The sequence below is a fragment of the Dermacentor variabilis genome, chromosome 5, assembly GCF_050947875.1.
Source record: "Dermacentor variabilis isolate Ectoservices chromosome 5, ASM5094787v1, whole genome shotgun sequence".
Classification (NCBI taxonomy): domain Eukaryota; kingdom Metazoa; phylum Arthropoda; class Arachnida; order Ixodida; family Ixodidae; genus Dermacentor; species Dermacentor variabilis.
The window spans coordinates 76,266,121-76,281,940 of NC_134572.1; the positions used below are offsets into that span (position 1 = coordinate 76,266,121).

At 46.9% G+C, this 15,820-nt stretch overlaps 2 protein-coding genes across 2 annotated transcripts in view; both read left to right on the top strand.

Moving 5' to 3' along the window:
- Window positions 1-2,877, top strand: part of LOC142581899 (uncharacterized) — a 3,516-nt gene extending 639 nt beyond the window's left edge. The window contains exons 2-4 of the mRNA XM_075691341.1: window positions 165-236; window positions 1,360-1,449; window positions 1,908-2,877. Coding sequence (XP_075547456.1) covers window positions 165-236; window positions 1,360-1,449; window positions 1,908-2,330 — 585 coding nt within the window. The 3' untranslated portion in view covers window positions 2,331-2,877. The remainder of the gene's footprint in view (window positions 1-164; window positions 237-1,359; window positions 1,450-1,907) is intronic.
- An 888-nt stretch (window positions 2,878-3,765) lies between these two features.
- On the top strand, window positions 3,766-7,733 carry LOC142583579 (uncharacterized). Its single transcript, XM_075694068.1, has 2 exons — window positions 3,766-3,980; window positions 5,032-7,733. Exons 1-2 carry the CDS (start codon window positions 3,766-3,768, stop codon window positions 6,722-6,724), a joined length of 1,908 nt encoding a protein of 635 aa, XP_075550183.1. The 3' UTR covers window positions 6,725-7,733.
- Window positions 7,734-15,820: the final 8,087 nt, after the last annotated feature.

The window sequence follows — 15,820 nt, forward strand, 5'->3', positions numbered from 1 at the left end:
ACGCCTTAGGGACGCGTTGCCGGCGCTCGTGTCTTGTGTGCGGTTTGGCACTACTTTACTGGCCTTCCCCCAGCTCCACTGGCCTCTAGCGTTTGCGATAGCAGAGCCACGCATGTCTGTTTATTTATTTATTTATTTTTTTTTATTTATTTATTTTTGCGCAGCAAACAACCGACCCAAGTGTCGCCCTGTCGACCGGTGGCGTCACCCTATCTCCACCGGCATATCCGTCATCGGTGAGAACCCTACCTTGAGAAAATCGAGTTTAAGATGTTTCTTCACCTGCGCTTTGATTTACGTATTTACTATTCCAAACACTCTTATTTCCTTTCACACTGCAGAACATGGGTGTGCGAGTATACTCGAAATTCTCGATTCAGGAATCGAATAATCGAACAACAAATGGAATCCACAAATACGACTATTTTTAAATAGCTTTAGAATATTTTAAATCCTCTAGTGGGCTCGATGAAAAAAAAAACTAAAGCAAGAGAGATCAATTTCGTACCGAGGGCCAAAATTCAGCAGGCGTAAAACGCGATAAGTTACTTACCGCGGAGCACGCACGCTTAGAGCCCTCAGGGAGCCAGACTTATTCGTGTAAGCCTGCTTATTCGCACTCTCCGCAGAATGTCGTGTATTCGAACAGGCTACCCGTTTGTTACGAACGCTACACTTATGAAACAGCGCTTCATAACGTTCAATATTATGTAAAACTTGTTAACATTATGAATGCTAGGACATGAACGAATGTTTTATGTTAATGGAGAAAACGACCGTTGTTTATTTGAAATGTATTTAATATTCCATTCGATTCACTTCTGGCACCATTCGTATTTCATTTAATCTAAAAGAAAAATACTTTTCGCGCACCCCTACTCTAGAATATCAAGACAGTTTAATGGGCTTAGAGGGTTCTTTTTTTAGATGTAAATAACACTTTCCAATAACAGTCCAATAACACTTTAGTCACTTTGCAAAGAAAATCTGTGTAAACTCTGACATTTACAGCATTGCATGTTTGGAACTAACCAAGCACAGCGCAGAGACAGTCTGGTAGCGGGCACCACATTACTGCGCTAAATGATGCTCACGAAAGATAACGTCTGTAACGTTTTCATAAAGCGTTTTCACCAACAGCTACTTCCAACTACGATAAAAGTCGCGTTAAATGCCGCAGATGCAATGTGTTGCATGGACCATATTTCACAAACAACTTCGCTTTAATCTGTCTGAAGCTGTACCACATTTGCAAGAGTCATATTGTCGCAGCAAGCTAGGATGACGTACGCGGCAGCGTCAGGATTATTAACTCGAATGGAGTGCGCTTCGTAAAGCACAGTAACAATCACCTTCCAGGAGAGTGGCAACGTTAGAGAGGCAGACACGGGAGTCCTTACTGCGGGCCCGCTGTCGTCCAGGATACAACCACAGGAGGAGGCATTGCAGGTAAGCTGCGCCTAAGTTGAATTATGACAATCCATTCAATCTGGCAGTGTCATCAGGAGTATTATAGCTGAATATGGTCACAGCTCGCGAACACTTCATCCAGCGAGGACGGTGCCAAGCTCACAAGGGTGGGGAATAGTTTACTGTCCCAATACCTGGGACGTTGAGAACGTTACGCAAGCAGTAGTCTGGACGTAGTCTGGGTGCCATGTGGGGTGTTCAGTAAGACACTCGATAGCCAGATTGGCAAGCCCGTAGGGTGCCGTCGCTACCTCGACATCTACATAAACATCAGTGCGTAGCCCGACAGCAAGGTCTGGTAAGGCGCAGCGATTCCTAAACGTTATACATCATCAACACTTCAAAAGAATGTCAGCATCGCCAAACAGAGAATGCGTAAGCGTCTCACATTTGAATGTTGTGCATTCTTCTTCCTTCTCTCTCCGCGACCGGCGCAGACCAAGGGAGCCACAGACAAGAGCCACAGCGAGCGCCACGGCCACCGCCAACGATCAAAGCGCCACCGGCACCCCGAGCCCGAGAACCAGCAGGAACAGCAGCAGGAACAGCAGCAGGAACGGCAGCAGGAACGGCAGCAGCAACAGCCGCCCGACGATTTCAACCGCGCACCGACGCCCTTGGCGGCCGAGAACTCGTCGGGTCTACCTGCAGGTCCATGGGTGCCCTTGCCAGCCGGCTCCTCCCCCCTGGACATGGGTCGCTTGCAGGTCTCGGGCACCGTACACACCGTTACGACCAGCCGCATCAGGCGCATTTCCGAAGCATTTTCGGAGTGGCGTCGCGTTCATTTAACGCCACACGATGTCATGTTTACCGAAGAAAACGGGTGCGCCCATCCGCGGCACCCATTTCGGCCGTGATAACTTACGAAAGTAACGTTACGAAGGCTATAGAAAGACATCTCCGACTCCTCGCATTCGCTACCAAAAAAAAAAAAAAAAATTGTGGATCACATATGAAGGAATGATATACATATGCGTCGTGTAACCCGATGCAACTTTGTCTTATAATTCGATGTCGCAAAATATTGACATTTAGCACATGCAAGGCGTCCACATCTAATCATATTTATCACCAAATGACGGTTTCTTCGATCGGTGGCCACAGCGCTTAGCTTGCGCTCGCGGTCAGAACGTATACAGTATACGTCGCATACCGGAAGCACCAGAGACCAAATACTACGTAATTTGATGTAACCTCATTTCTACACGCTGTATAGTTGTAATATATGAAGTACTTACTCGGTAGAAGGCGTCGCAGTTCACGAACCACTGCAGAGCGCACCGCACGGGCTCTCATGACCGCACCAAGTGTTTCAGCGAACACTTTCAAAAAATTTTAAAAATTGCCGTTGGCAGATCGCCCAATTCTAGTCCACGAGTTGGCCTACTCGAAAAGCCGGACATTACGTGCACAAAAAAATGAAATGCGTAACAGACGAACAAAAATGCACTGATTAAGTTTTTAATGGATTACCTTATGTCAGATATTGCAATTTATAAATTTTAGCGGGTGAGATTGCAAGGCTTGGCCACTTGAAAAGAGTTATGTGGATGACACCATTTACGAGATATTCACGTTCAAATTTGCGGCGAAAATTCGCTGTCGTTTCACTTACTTTCTTAAGAAAACGTCGTGTTATGCATTGAAGCCCTAAAGTAAATGGAACGCCATTGAATTTCTCCGCAAAGTTCGGGAATTAATATCTCGAAACTAGTGTCATATCCCGAGAAATTATTCCAAGTGCATCCGCCTTGCGAACTCCCCAGCGAACTTGTGAAATGCAATATATGTGCCATAAGGTAAATAGACAAGCACTTAATTAGTGCATTTTGTTAATCAGTCGACTATGCATTTCAATTTTTGTGCAATTAATGTCCGTCTCTTCGAGTGGACAAGCTCATGGATTAGAATTGTGATATGTGTCACAGGCATTCTCCTTTTTTTTTTTTTTAATTGTGAAAGCGTTCGCTAAAACACCCGGTATGTAAACTTGCGTAACTTCAACCGTGTTACCTGCCATATATAAAATGGCTTAAGTGTGCTACGGCCGCTGCCGCCGGATAGTGTTACAGATGGTAATAAAACACGGTTTTTCCCACCTGCTACTAAGGAGATAGACGCCTTCAAGCACACTAAATGGTTATTTGCACATCTTATACGACCATCAGTATAAAGGCACATATAGCACGCAACACGAAAGCGAAACTGAAGCGTCCGTTCTTAACACTGCGGCCAAGTTAACGTGCCGCATTCTGCTATCAGCTGGTGCTGCTCTCGACCATCACGATAGTGATGACGGCGCTGATCGGGGCCGCGTTCCTGGCCTCGGTGACCACGATCGGCTCAGCGGGGCGGCGCTGCGCGACCACCGCCTGCGACCGCCATCGCGCCCTGCTCGCCGAGTGCCTCAACGCGTCGGTGCCTCCGTGCCGAGACTTCTACGGACACGTCTGTTCGCGGTGGGACGCCGCTAAGGACGGCCCACTCGCCGCCACCGTCCAACAGCAGTGAGTGCGCGGCCGCAGGGCACGTGGCCTCCGAGATCGGGCGGTGCGTCCGTCCGCCGCGCTTAGCCGAATCTCGAAGGCCATGCGGTGTGCCAAGAAGTGTTAAATGAGCCGCAAGTAGCATACCTTAAAAAAAAAATAACTAGCGTACCCGAATTTTTTTACGCCTTTGACGATGCGTTAATTCTAGAGTATCTAAAATTTCGTCCATCGCAATATTACATCAATTGTTAGTCACCGCAACGTATCGGTTTCCACGAGCACCTGTGTCCGTGGCTTTAGCGCTCATTCCGGTTGAATGTCAATAACCAACTACTCAATGCTTCCACGTTAACAATTTTTTTTCACGTTTTTAGTGATCGCTACGAGAATGATGGCGTCCCGGCGGGAGTCGAAATAACCAAAGGGGCACGCTTTCACGTCGAAGCTACGAACAAGTTTTCCTTTCATATGGTTTCTTGCCAGGACTTTCCGGTGCGTTCAAATTAAGCGATACGTCGAATTAACGGGAGTCGACTGTATGGAGTTCATGAAAGGAAATTTTTTCTGGACTGTAGCAGAACGTCACAAAGGGAAAGAATTCTGATGTTTATGTGCAGCGCATACTCCATACCTATGAAAGATTATTCTTCGCTCAAAACTCGACTCAAGGACCGCCGCCAGAATGGAGCCGTATAGATCGATCCAAGCCAGGAAGTTTGTGATAGCAACGGGTTAACCTCATAAAAACTTCATATTTTGCCTGAAAACAATCTCGAATGTACAGAAGCTGAAAACAGATGCAGTCCTGTCTCCTTGGCAATACAACAAACACGATCTGCGCGCCATTAGAGGGAGCACAGAGAACACGCGCTGCTTGCTTATTGTTAGCTTATTGTACCTAGCCGAGACGCAGCAATGCGCTAAATTATATTCGGGTAGGGTGTGCAAACCTTCGCTCACGCTCAGAGTGGCTGACAGCAGATAGTGAGGATTCTATCTGAATTGGTGCGTGCGCTTCGTCTTCGCAGCCTGGCTCAATGTGTGACATTGCGAACACTGCGTACCGCAGGTTCATGACCAAGGTGGCAACGAGAGCACTCCATCTAAGCGTGCCGCCGAAAGGGCAGACGGTCGTGGAAAAAGCCGCCGGGCTGTACCAGTCCTGCGCGCGCGTCTACATTCACAACGCGAGCCACGCGACCGAGGCGCGAGATCTGCTGCTCACCTTCGGGGTCCACTGGCCCCGGCTCAGCAACGCATCGCGTCTTCTACCCATATTCCTCTCGATGTCGGCCGGCTGGAGCTGGGCCAGTGTGCTCGAGTTCGTAGCGACACGCCGAGGGCACATGACCGTGCGGCCGTCGTCGTTCTATGCGTCGCTGCTACGACAGAGGCAACTGATGCTTGAAAGCGAAGCCAAACAGAGCCCCTACAAACAGTACTACGACGCTATGGTGGCCGCATTCCAACAAGACGCCGCCGAGACGCCCTCCTACGATGAGCTGACGGAGCTCGAGAAGAAAATAGTGCCCAACCTGACCGCCGCGCTCTCTATTCCGTACTCTAACCCACTGGAGAATATCACCTCGGCGACCGTGGCCAGCTTGTCATTCGAAGTCGTCACCGCGAGCGAGTGGGAAAAGCTGCTCGGGGCCGCGTTCAACACTTCCGAACTCGGCCCGTTCACTTTCACCATCGAGTACTACGAGTTCTTCGAGCACTTCTTCAGGCTGGTGACGTCCCAGAGCGAGAGTGCCATGGCTTACTACGTCGGCTGGGCCGTCGCGCAAGCGCTCTCCCTGCTCGCGAGTCGGCAGCTGACAGCGCTTTACTTCATGGGCGACGCGTGGGCTGGTAGAGGCCACATGCTTTTCTGCGCGGACGTCGCGCATAGATACGTCGGCGTCGCACTGGTCGTGGAACATCTCCGACACGAGGTGACCGAGGACGTGCTCACCGACGTCCTGAGCGTGGAGTCCGCCGTGCAGGCGACTTTTCGAGAGCGACTGTCCGGCTCGACGTGGGCCAGCGTGGTGCCGAAGAACGAGCTCGAGGACGAATGGCTGGAGCAGTCTCTGGAAATGGTGAAGGTGAACGAGGCCGACACGTTAGGCGATATGGACCAGCACTTTCCGGACATGGGGGAGAACGTCTTCGAGAACATACGGCTGGCCACCGAGCACAGGCGGTCAGTTAAAGGTAATACGAGTGCGGTTCACCTCGTGGACACCGTCAACGGGCGCATCTCCACCTATGACCGTGGGCGATTCATGTTGCTTCCCGTGGCTCTAGAGATGCCGTTCTACGGCGTCGACACGATTGCAGCGGCGAAGTACGCTATCCTCGGAAACGAAGTGGCGTATGCTTTATCATCCGTGATCCTGGACAACGTGAGAACGTACGACAGCAGGCTCCAGTTGACCTTCACCCACAAGCTGGCTTGTTTCTTCAACAGGCAGGTGCTCCTCAGTCATATCGCACCACACCAAATGCAGCTCATCAAGGGGGTGACGTCGGTACGGACGGTGCTGAGGGCGCTGGTCAATTCGAGCGGCAACGGGAGACCGACCAGGCTACACGGCTACGAGGCGCTGACGGACGCGCAGATGCTCCTGATATTCTGGTGCATCGTACACTGCGGCAGCCGCGACGGCAGGCGCATGTGCAACGGCCCGCTCGCCGTGGTCCAAGAATTCGCGGAGGCCTTTCACTGCGAGCATGGTGCAGCGATGCGGAGTGGTAGGAACTGCGCGGTGATTTGAACGAAACTCCCGGGCAAAAGCATTTGTTTGTTCCCTGACCGACGACCACGGCACGAGAGTCCGCAGAACCATATCACACAACTGAACAATGTCTTCCACGTGTGACAAACAAACTAGCCGCGATACTTCATTTATAACTCGACTCAGCACTGTGTAGTTCTTTCTCGATTAGTATTCTCGTAATTTATTGCCTCGATGTGTGCGCGCTGTCGAAATGGTGTCGAAAAGATTACGGTGTGCTTTCTGTTTGTGCTACTGTGAATTTTCAAGTTTGTTCTTACCTTCCACTTCGACGCGCTTCCGTACAATGTGTGTTATGCAGGCATGTGCTGGCTATCAAATGCAGATCGCTCCGTACTGACGTTCCGCTTTTGCGTACGCACATACACGAATATCACGCATGTAATCGTGGGAGGACTTCGATAGACCGCAGTTCGTAGCGACCCGGCATTACCTTGAACCGCTTCGTTCCATCCGAAATAACTCTTCTCGGAGCAGCTCCCACCTTGCTATCGGGGATTCGACATTGCTGTGTCCTTGTCATGGTCCGGTTCAAGTATGCCACTGCAGCAAGCACCTCCTGGCGTTTGCAGGGTGCCTTCGCACTTGCTACATTTCCGAACTCCGACAGGAACGCTGCCTGCATACACGCCAGTGAAAAACTTACGCGGAATTTGTATGCGTAGGCCTTTCTCTTAGCCACGTGTGTATTCATTTTTGAGTCAAGCTTGACAATTGTACGGTGGGTGCCAAACTGCACAGGACCAGTTTTGTGTATTGACTCTAGGGAACAAGCCCCGCTTGAGATTATAGAAGTTAGCGACGACATGAATCTGTTGCCTGCTTTCGTTGAGCTCACTGATTGTCCTGAACTCTGGAACGTTGAGAACCCAGCTGGTCAGACACAAGCGAATATAAGTACCTGCCTTACTAGGGGGCCTTCGGATATTAAACGTACACAGACACGTCGGTAGTGCCTTCCGGTGTACTGACTGAGCACACATACGAGCCGGCAGTTTGGGAGTAGCCAACCCTTTTCACGACATTATATATATATGTATACGTGTAACGCTGTCCACCTATGTCTTGCGTATCGTGGACCCCGTTTGGCTGTCACTGTGTCCAGCATAACACACAGTGGTTTTCACGCCGTCTATATCCTATTTCGATAGCAAACTGGAAATGTGTCGCATTTGATCCAAGCGCAAGCCTTCAGTAAATATTTTATGCACCGCGCCGTAGGATAACATGAAACAGCTCTGCGATAGTGTGGGCGCATATACGCGTAGACGCGACCAGCCGCTTTGGCGTAAGCAGCTTGCGACCTCTCTGTGCAAATAGATAACCGCATTTCATATCGGTGTTCCTTGCTCGTTGTACGATAAAAAAGAGACATGCGAGACAAGAGCGTTTCTGGTGCGTTAAGGTTGACCAGAGCTTCACTAGATGAACCCATCAGCGCACGATGTTCTCAGATGTGTCTGCACTAGTCGGTCTCTGCTATGCCTTTAAATCGGACTCATCCGTTCCCCAGCAGCGGGCAAGGCGCAATGGTGTGCCTTACTTATAACGCATAATTTCATCTCGCCGTTCCCTGGTATCTAATAGACGCCCGCTGCTACTTTCGGCAGCCATAAATTAATTACCGCCTTACCTATACCCCCCCGTTACATTCTCTCTCTCGTGAAAAGAATTGCCACAAGGCCACCTAGACAGCTTACTCGGCAGCATGCACGTTCGATTGTCTGGCCGTCGGCCTTATTAGCATATGTCATCTTAAAGCAGTGTGTACAGGTCTTGTGCTACCTAGGTGGCTTTGGTGCAAGCAGCAACCATGCGTTACATGACGCATTTGCGGCACATCCACCGTCAGTGCACCGCACTGAACAATGACCACGCTGAAATTACGGATGCAAGCTGTTGCACATAGTCACCGGTTAAAGCGGATGCCGCATGGCACGCTTTCTTTTTCGTACTGTGGTTATCGCGTTTCTCAAAACCACCACTTTCGGTGTCGGGAGCGGGAGCTGTGGCGCTTAGTATCGCAGTCGGGACATTTCTGCAGATTACAGCCTGCACTCACGAAACCTTCGTTGAGAAACGAAGTCACTATAGGGGCGTGAGAACTGCTCAGCCCTGTCAGTTTCCTGTGGCCCCGTTGACCTCCAGGAGCTGCAAAACTCCGGAGGGTGAAGGCAAGAGTTCACCTCATGCGCAGTTTTCAAGCATAGCGAATTCAAGGGTGAACCACCGAGAAATCTCAGGGTCAGCTGCTGTGGGGCCGCGGTGCCTTCGTTCCTTGTGACAACAAACGTAGTATATAAAATTTGCAAAGGGATTGCAAAGCTGGCTTTCCCGCAACAGCAGGGCATGTGAGTAGAAGCCCTCTTTAAATATTTAGCAGCAGGTGTGATCAAATCTACGCCCCGGCGACGGTTACCTCTGAGCAGTGCATGCTGCCAACCTCTGCAGCCAGTTTTCCTCTAGCGCGAGCAAAAAAAAGTTCCCTGGATTTTTGTATGATGCGGTTGTTCAGTTTGTCAGTATAGTTTCTGTTAAGGTAAATTCTTTTGTTATTAATAAAGATCGCAAATGTTTATGTTTAAATTTACTTCTACGCTCGATTTGAAATATTTACAAAATACTCTGTGGACTCAAGCTGAAAATATGCCGCAGCACAGGTTAGGCTAAGAATACAGCCTTGTTTGAAGCCCTAGCATCAAAGAAGAAGACGTGAACCGATTTATAATTTTAACCACAAGCGAAACAAGATTTACGCGGAACCTTTGAATTATGCTGAAGACAGGCACCCGACCTCCCTTACAGAGCCTAATAGTGTCAAACAATGTGCCACTTCACGACACCAATGCAGAAGATTTGGAATACGTTTTTCTTGCATACCGTGTACTGTCATAGCTCCACCATGCTTACAAGTCGCTCGCAGTAAAGCACGCAGATAAACGGCGAATTTTACAGCGAAGCTGTCTATAGCTAGGATCCCGCGATTTTTTCGCATCCGTCACGTCGACAAAGAACCCAGGTGGGTCGATTCCGGCAGCTATGCAGGGCCAGTAAGTAGCAATGGCTCATATACCCCTGTAAGGCAGAGTCGTGAAGCGCACATACAGCACAGGTTTTGTTTCAATACGAAACGCACAAATAAAAAAAATGACTCGCCATCCTCGCCCTGCGAAAGCGGATGTCCAGCGAAGCTGCTGAACACCACATCTGAAACTGCTGAGGGCGGTGCGCAATGCTTTATGGCTTTAGAGTAATGGTAGTAATGCTATTTTAGAGTCATGATAGCAATGGTAGCCGACGCGCATAGCTTTGCTGAAACGACATTGAAATCAGTTTCTAGGCTGGTTATTTAATGAACGAGAGGCTAGGGACGTCACTCGCCACGTCGCAAGCTGCCGTCGCCGTGGCAGCTTGCGCAACAGTAATCTTTACCGGGAAGCGTATGCGGGCAGCGCTACGTGCTTCGCATTGTTATCGGGAGCTCCTTATTAACTGTTATGTGGTTAGGATGCTCGTTTTGAGCTTGTTCATTATTGAGACAACTGCTGTTTTGTATGTTGTATACGTGACTCCAAAAGAATTATGCATTGTTCGCTTCACTTTGCTAAGTGCTTGCAGCCTCTGCCTTCAGAGGTGGAGCCATTGCTCTGCCTTGAACTGCCACCGGGATCGGCCAATTATTGTTTATTGTCAACGTTACGCGTGCACAAAGAAATCCCGGGATCCTAGCCACAGACAGTTTCGCTGTAAAAAGCCGTCAAACCGTTTTATTGGTGATGAGGCACGCGCACTTGCGCGTTGATCAAGGTACGTTACCACCAATCCCTCGACGGTGGTCGTTGTCGGAGAGTTTAACGTAAACGTCTCTGAACCGGAAATAAAGCAATGGTTCACCCAATTCGTGGAAGAGTTTGGCCTCGGTTACTTCAACGATCCGAGTCAGCTAACTACCGTACACGGGTCATACATAGATTTAACTTTGGCCACAAACACTCCTCAAATAAGAACGGAAAACATCAGTGTGCATCATGGCGACCAGAAAGGAGTTTTAGCAGCCATTTGAAAGTAACAAATAAAAGTTTTCTAAACTGAATTGAACCGTGTATTCGTCATATATCACTTTGATGAGTAATGTGCGTAATGAGCACACATCCTGTAATCGGTGTACGAAACGTTGCCTCACATTAGGCGCAACACATCTACAGCTTCGCTGACTAACCACCTTCACAGGAGTGAATCGGTGGTGATTTTCTTTTTATCTAATTAGCATTATTCTTTACCTACTTCAGCCGTTTTGAGCCTATCTATTTATCTGTCCTCTTACACCGACCCAATGGCCTAAGTTATTTACCACCTTTGACTACTAGGTATGTGCTAACAGTCGTGATACTGTAGTGGTCATTTCACATTCGTGGTCCGACTCTCGTCATACCATCGTCGTCACGCTTTCTGCGCCGACTCAGTGGCCCAAGTCTAACAGCTTGAGACTTTAGGTATGTGCTAGCAGTCGTGATGCCGTCGTGGGTGGGCGAATATTCGATGTTTCAAAATAAAACAGTTGGCGTGCAATATTCACACTCAAAAATTAACTATTCTGCATTTACAAATATCAAAACTACCCAAATATTTCGCAACAACCGATTGTTAAAATCGGATTGCTGTTCGCCATCTGCTGAACAAAGTATCGCAAATTATAATCATCAGAAGTAAAACAGCAACAAAGCTTTTGAAGGAATGCAGAAACAAAATTGGCAACGGAAGCTTTGTTTTCGGTTTTGCGGTGGAAGTGTGGCGCTGATTAACGCTCCTTTGTTTAGACCTTGCACACGTACATAAATGCATAATGCAGGGACGTGGGAACTGCCGTATCCGCAGCACAATTGGTAGTGGGACGCGCGCGTAATACGGAGGTTGTGGGTTCGGCTCTCACCGTCAGCAGGTTGTTTCTTCCTCCATTTCCCTTAAGCTTCTCATTTCTACACTTCAATTAAAAATTACAAATAATTTCCCCTATGTTTTCTTTTTCTTCATGATCTGTTGGTTTCATATGGTTCCGACTAGCAATTATGTGCGAGCGTTCTTGCAAAACTAGGCCCCTCGGTTACCTTCTTTTCGTCCAATACATGAGAACGGGCTATCTTTGCTTCCGGCCTGTCAATTAGTATTTCCTGCAGTGGAGACTTGTATTTTACATTATAAGCAGGGATGTTTGCCTTGTAGGAGGGCTTTTGTTGTGTCCAGGGTATGCAAATGCCTCCTTAGCTTTTTCTTTACCGTTTCCATAACTTCTGAAATTTCTTCAACTACGTATTTTGCGTTTTTGGCAAGTTGGTCATACAGCAGCCTGTCAATTTTGGAAAGCTTGTTTGCCACCAGGCTCTAAAGGTGTCTGGTGGCTATTCGTGCAGTTCTTTTCAGAACGGTTGTAGTGACCTTGCGTTTAAAACGACTCTAATTGTCCGTGATAGCTAACTATTCAGTACAAGTGTGTTGCTAATTATACCGAAATAACTATTCCTGCTGTAAATATGAGCGTTTGCGTTTGTCTATCTGATATTCAAAACTTACTATTGGTGTTCGGTTCATGTTCGAGAAAGTCGACATTCTATCGCCTACCTCTTATATTTACACAACGAATTACGACAGCTTCAATTACGTATTACTTTCACACTGGAAGGTTACAAATACAGCACGATTCAAAAGAACAGAAGCAACTTAGTTTTCCAAGCATGAAAATGCACTAGTCTACATATTATCACTATATACTTCACGGTTCTCGAAGTTCGTGGAACGTGCTTGGCCGCATGTTGGTAACACGGCGATGACAATTACACGAGAGTTGTACAGGTCAATACCATTTTCACCCTTGATCCACGTGAAAGCTGCCGATAAGTGATTGGTCCGAAAGCAGTGATAAAATGGAAGCAATTTGTAAAGACGTGCGTGAACGAGCTCAGCCATTCTGATACTTACGCCTTTTTACGCAGTCGATATGTTTTATGCACCTGCTGTGTTCTAAATTTGAACACAAAATTTATGGCATTTGGTTTCGGTAAATTAGCCCTCTGACACGCTTGAGCACCTCTAACAATCTAATGTATTTAGTGACACCAATGAACGTGCAGCATTTAAGCAAATTCAAATAGGTTTTCTAAACTTTAATTTCGTGAGCACTATGATGGCTATGATGACCACTGTGTTGTGAAGCCCAATCACAGTGTGAAGGCTACCAATGTGAAGGCAGCCATTGGATCCTCATGGTCACGGAGCTTATGCATCGTACAGCGAGTTTCGGCCACTCCCAAGAAGCTTCTGAATATTAAACAGAAGATCAGAAGAAACAGAAGAAATTGTAGAAGATCATTCTTCAAGCAGCCTTTTTAACTTATTTCATTAAAATATCGCCAACTGTTCATTCAAGTCACTTAAAAGGTCACTAAAAATCGTCTGCTTTCCCTTTCACTTCCGACTGTCGGGGGGGAAACGCCTCCCCCTCACCGGTAGAGACGCCTATGACAAACATGGCATCACGCACACACAGGCAAATCTAAATAACATCTCACTCGATGATCACGAGCACTCGCTGTCACAACGCTGGCAGCGAGAAAGCGAACGCTTCGTGCTGCCTCTATTTTTTTTCCCCACGGGAACAGCTTTCATGGCCAAATGAATTAAAGCAGTCTTGAAAATACTGGGAACCTCAGTTCCACTGTTGAGGTTGCTGGTATGGAAGACCAAGTAGTCTAAATCAATGCCTAGATCAAGTCTCGAAAGACTACTTCAGACTTGTAGAGGTGGGGATATTTATCAGCTCGAACCGGGTAGACCCTGGGTGCTATATACAAACCCGTGATAAGTGGCCTGAAGAACAAATGCGGCCAAGACTCTTCGTGAAGCTGGTAGAGAGGCCAGACCCCCATTATCATGGCATCAAGCGGCTTTCTGTAGACTCGAGTGATGTTGGTCGGGGCTCCAGAGCCGTATTCCCCGTTTTCAAAAGTAGGGGGGGGGGGAGCAAGTGACCCCCCTGCCCCCCCTCCACCCGAGTAGATGTGCCTACATCCTGAAGCCACTGTCGTCATCCCATTTTGCTTGTTGTCATGCTACCATCTTCATTGCGTCATGGTCATGCATTGACTGTTATACCGCTATGGTGATACCGTCACGGTTATTCCACCATCATTCGAACTTCAACATCCAACTCGTGATGCTATCACTTCAGCACCATTCCTTTTTCATCATTCCATCATCGTCAATGCCTTGGCACCATAAAGTTGTCGTCATGTTGCCATGCTCATGAGTGACCTAAGTGAGTGACATAGCAAAGTGGGACTATACCGGAGTATGACGCATGTAGCCGAAGCAATGGAAGTCTCAGAATGACCACTACAAATGTTAAAATGTATTTTGAGAAATACGGTATGTTGCCACATTGCTCGAATGCTAATCACTTGCAATACCATCAACAGTCATCGTGAGACAAGTTCTGTCGAAATTTTTTCATGTCAAAACTTGTTCGACACATCACCATTGAGAGTATGCCAATGCTGCTTGGCCTATGGGCGGTTCCCAGTAAATTTTAGTATACCTGTGCACCACGAATGCCTTGTCATAATCCATGGTACGTTTTTATATGTCCACTTATCCTGAAATTTGTCTTATTGCTTTGTTCGATGCTGTTGCACAGGTTTGTTTCACGGTTGCTCATCAAACTTTTCTCCACAGTGCATAGAAATCCACAGCAAAACTGCAAGAACGCGTTGCCTATTGCGCAATAGGCACTTTGCGAGTATTTGTGGGCTTCTTTCACACTCGGAAAAACATTCTTATGTAGCACGTATTGAGCAACAGAAAGCTGTATTGGGAGTTTTTCAAGTTGCTCAACAATTTTCTCATTGACACTTTTCATATAATTATAATTAAGAAGCTGGTTAATTATTTAAGCATAATTGTCTCATTAGGCAGAATGCAAAAAAATAATCTGAGCATCTCGAAACGAAGGCAAACAACAATACCTTGGTTTATTCCTGGTACATGGCATTTGCATATTTTTAAAGTTTGGCTCAAGTTACATGGGACACCATGCAGAACAACTGCAGCACATTAAGCTACATCGGAAGCTCCTATCTAAACACACAGAAATAGAGAAATCATTTTGCTTGCCATCCACTGCATCAAATATGTTGCAGTTGCATTCAAAAGAAAGAAACTTACAATCTATATACTCTAGAAGCAAATTTTTAATCTAAGTGATCAATTTAAGATCCTTGAGAATCCTGAAATTTCACAAAATCTCAAATGCCAAGTTTACACCTCTAACTTAGCAATAAATAAAAATATCAGAATATAAACTGCTCTTGTTCAAACACTAAAGCAGACAATAATGCTGTATTATACATATGGTCCTTCGTTTTCAGGTTTTATATTTAAGTTCGGGGCGTAAAAATAGGGTGTTATTTGCAAAAAGGAAAACCGGATGGAAATCAGAAGTTCCATTTGGTAGTTTAGAATTTGTGATTTTACTGTTTACTTTTACAAACAATTAATGCTAACAATGGTCTCCTTTTGGACACAAACATTTTACTGAAACAAGGAAAATGTTCACAGCAACACATGCCAAAGAAAGCTAGTTGCAAATCGTGTGACGAAGTCATCTCTGCAAAGCCTTGTTGCCCAGCATTATAATACATTTAAAGGGAATGACATTCACAAAGAAAACAGACAGCCTTGTCATTCTATTTTTTAATTTGGTCTTTGCACATTTAAACAATGGAAAACATACAAGAAGTAGGGCACATGGGCATGCTTCACAGGAAGTGTGATGCTTTTCCTTATCTTACAAGCCCTTGTTGGCATGCATTATCATATGCATTGGGAGTATTTGTGCCATAGACCCGTCAGGCCTTTCAAGCCTGTGAATTGTCGTCCTGTTCACTAGCATAGGCTCTTGCAACACAATTTTTGGAATACCAACTAGACAAATCAGCCACCCTTCTCTAATCCAAGACAGTTGCCAACGTCTCAACATCAACGGCTTATATAAATTGGCTTTAACCTGGTTTGCATAAATTAGTT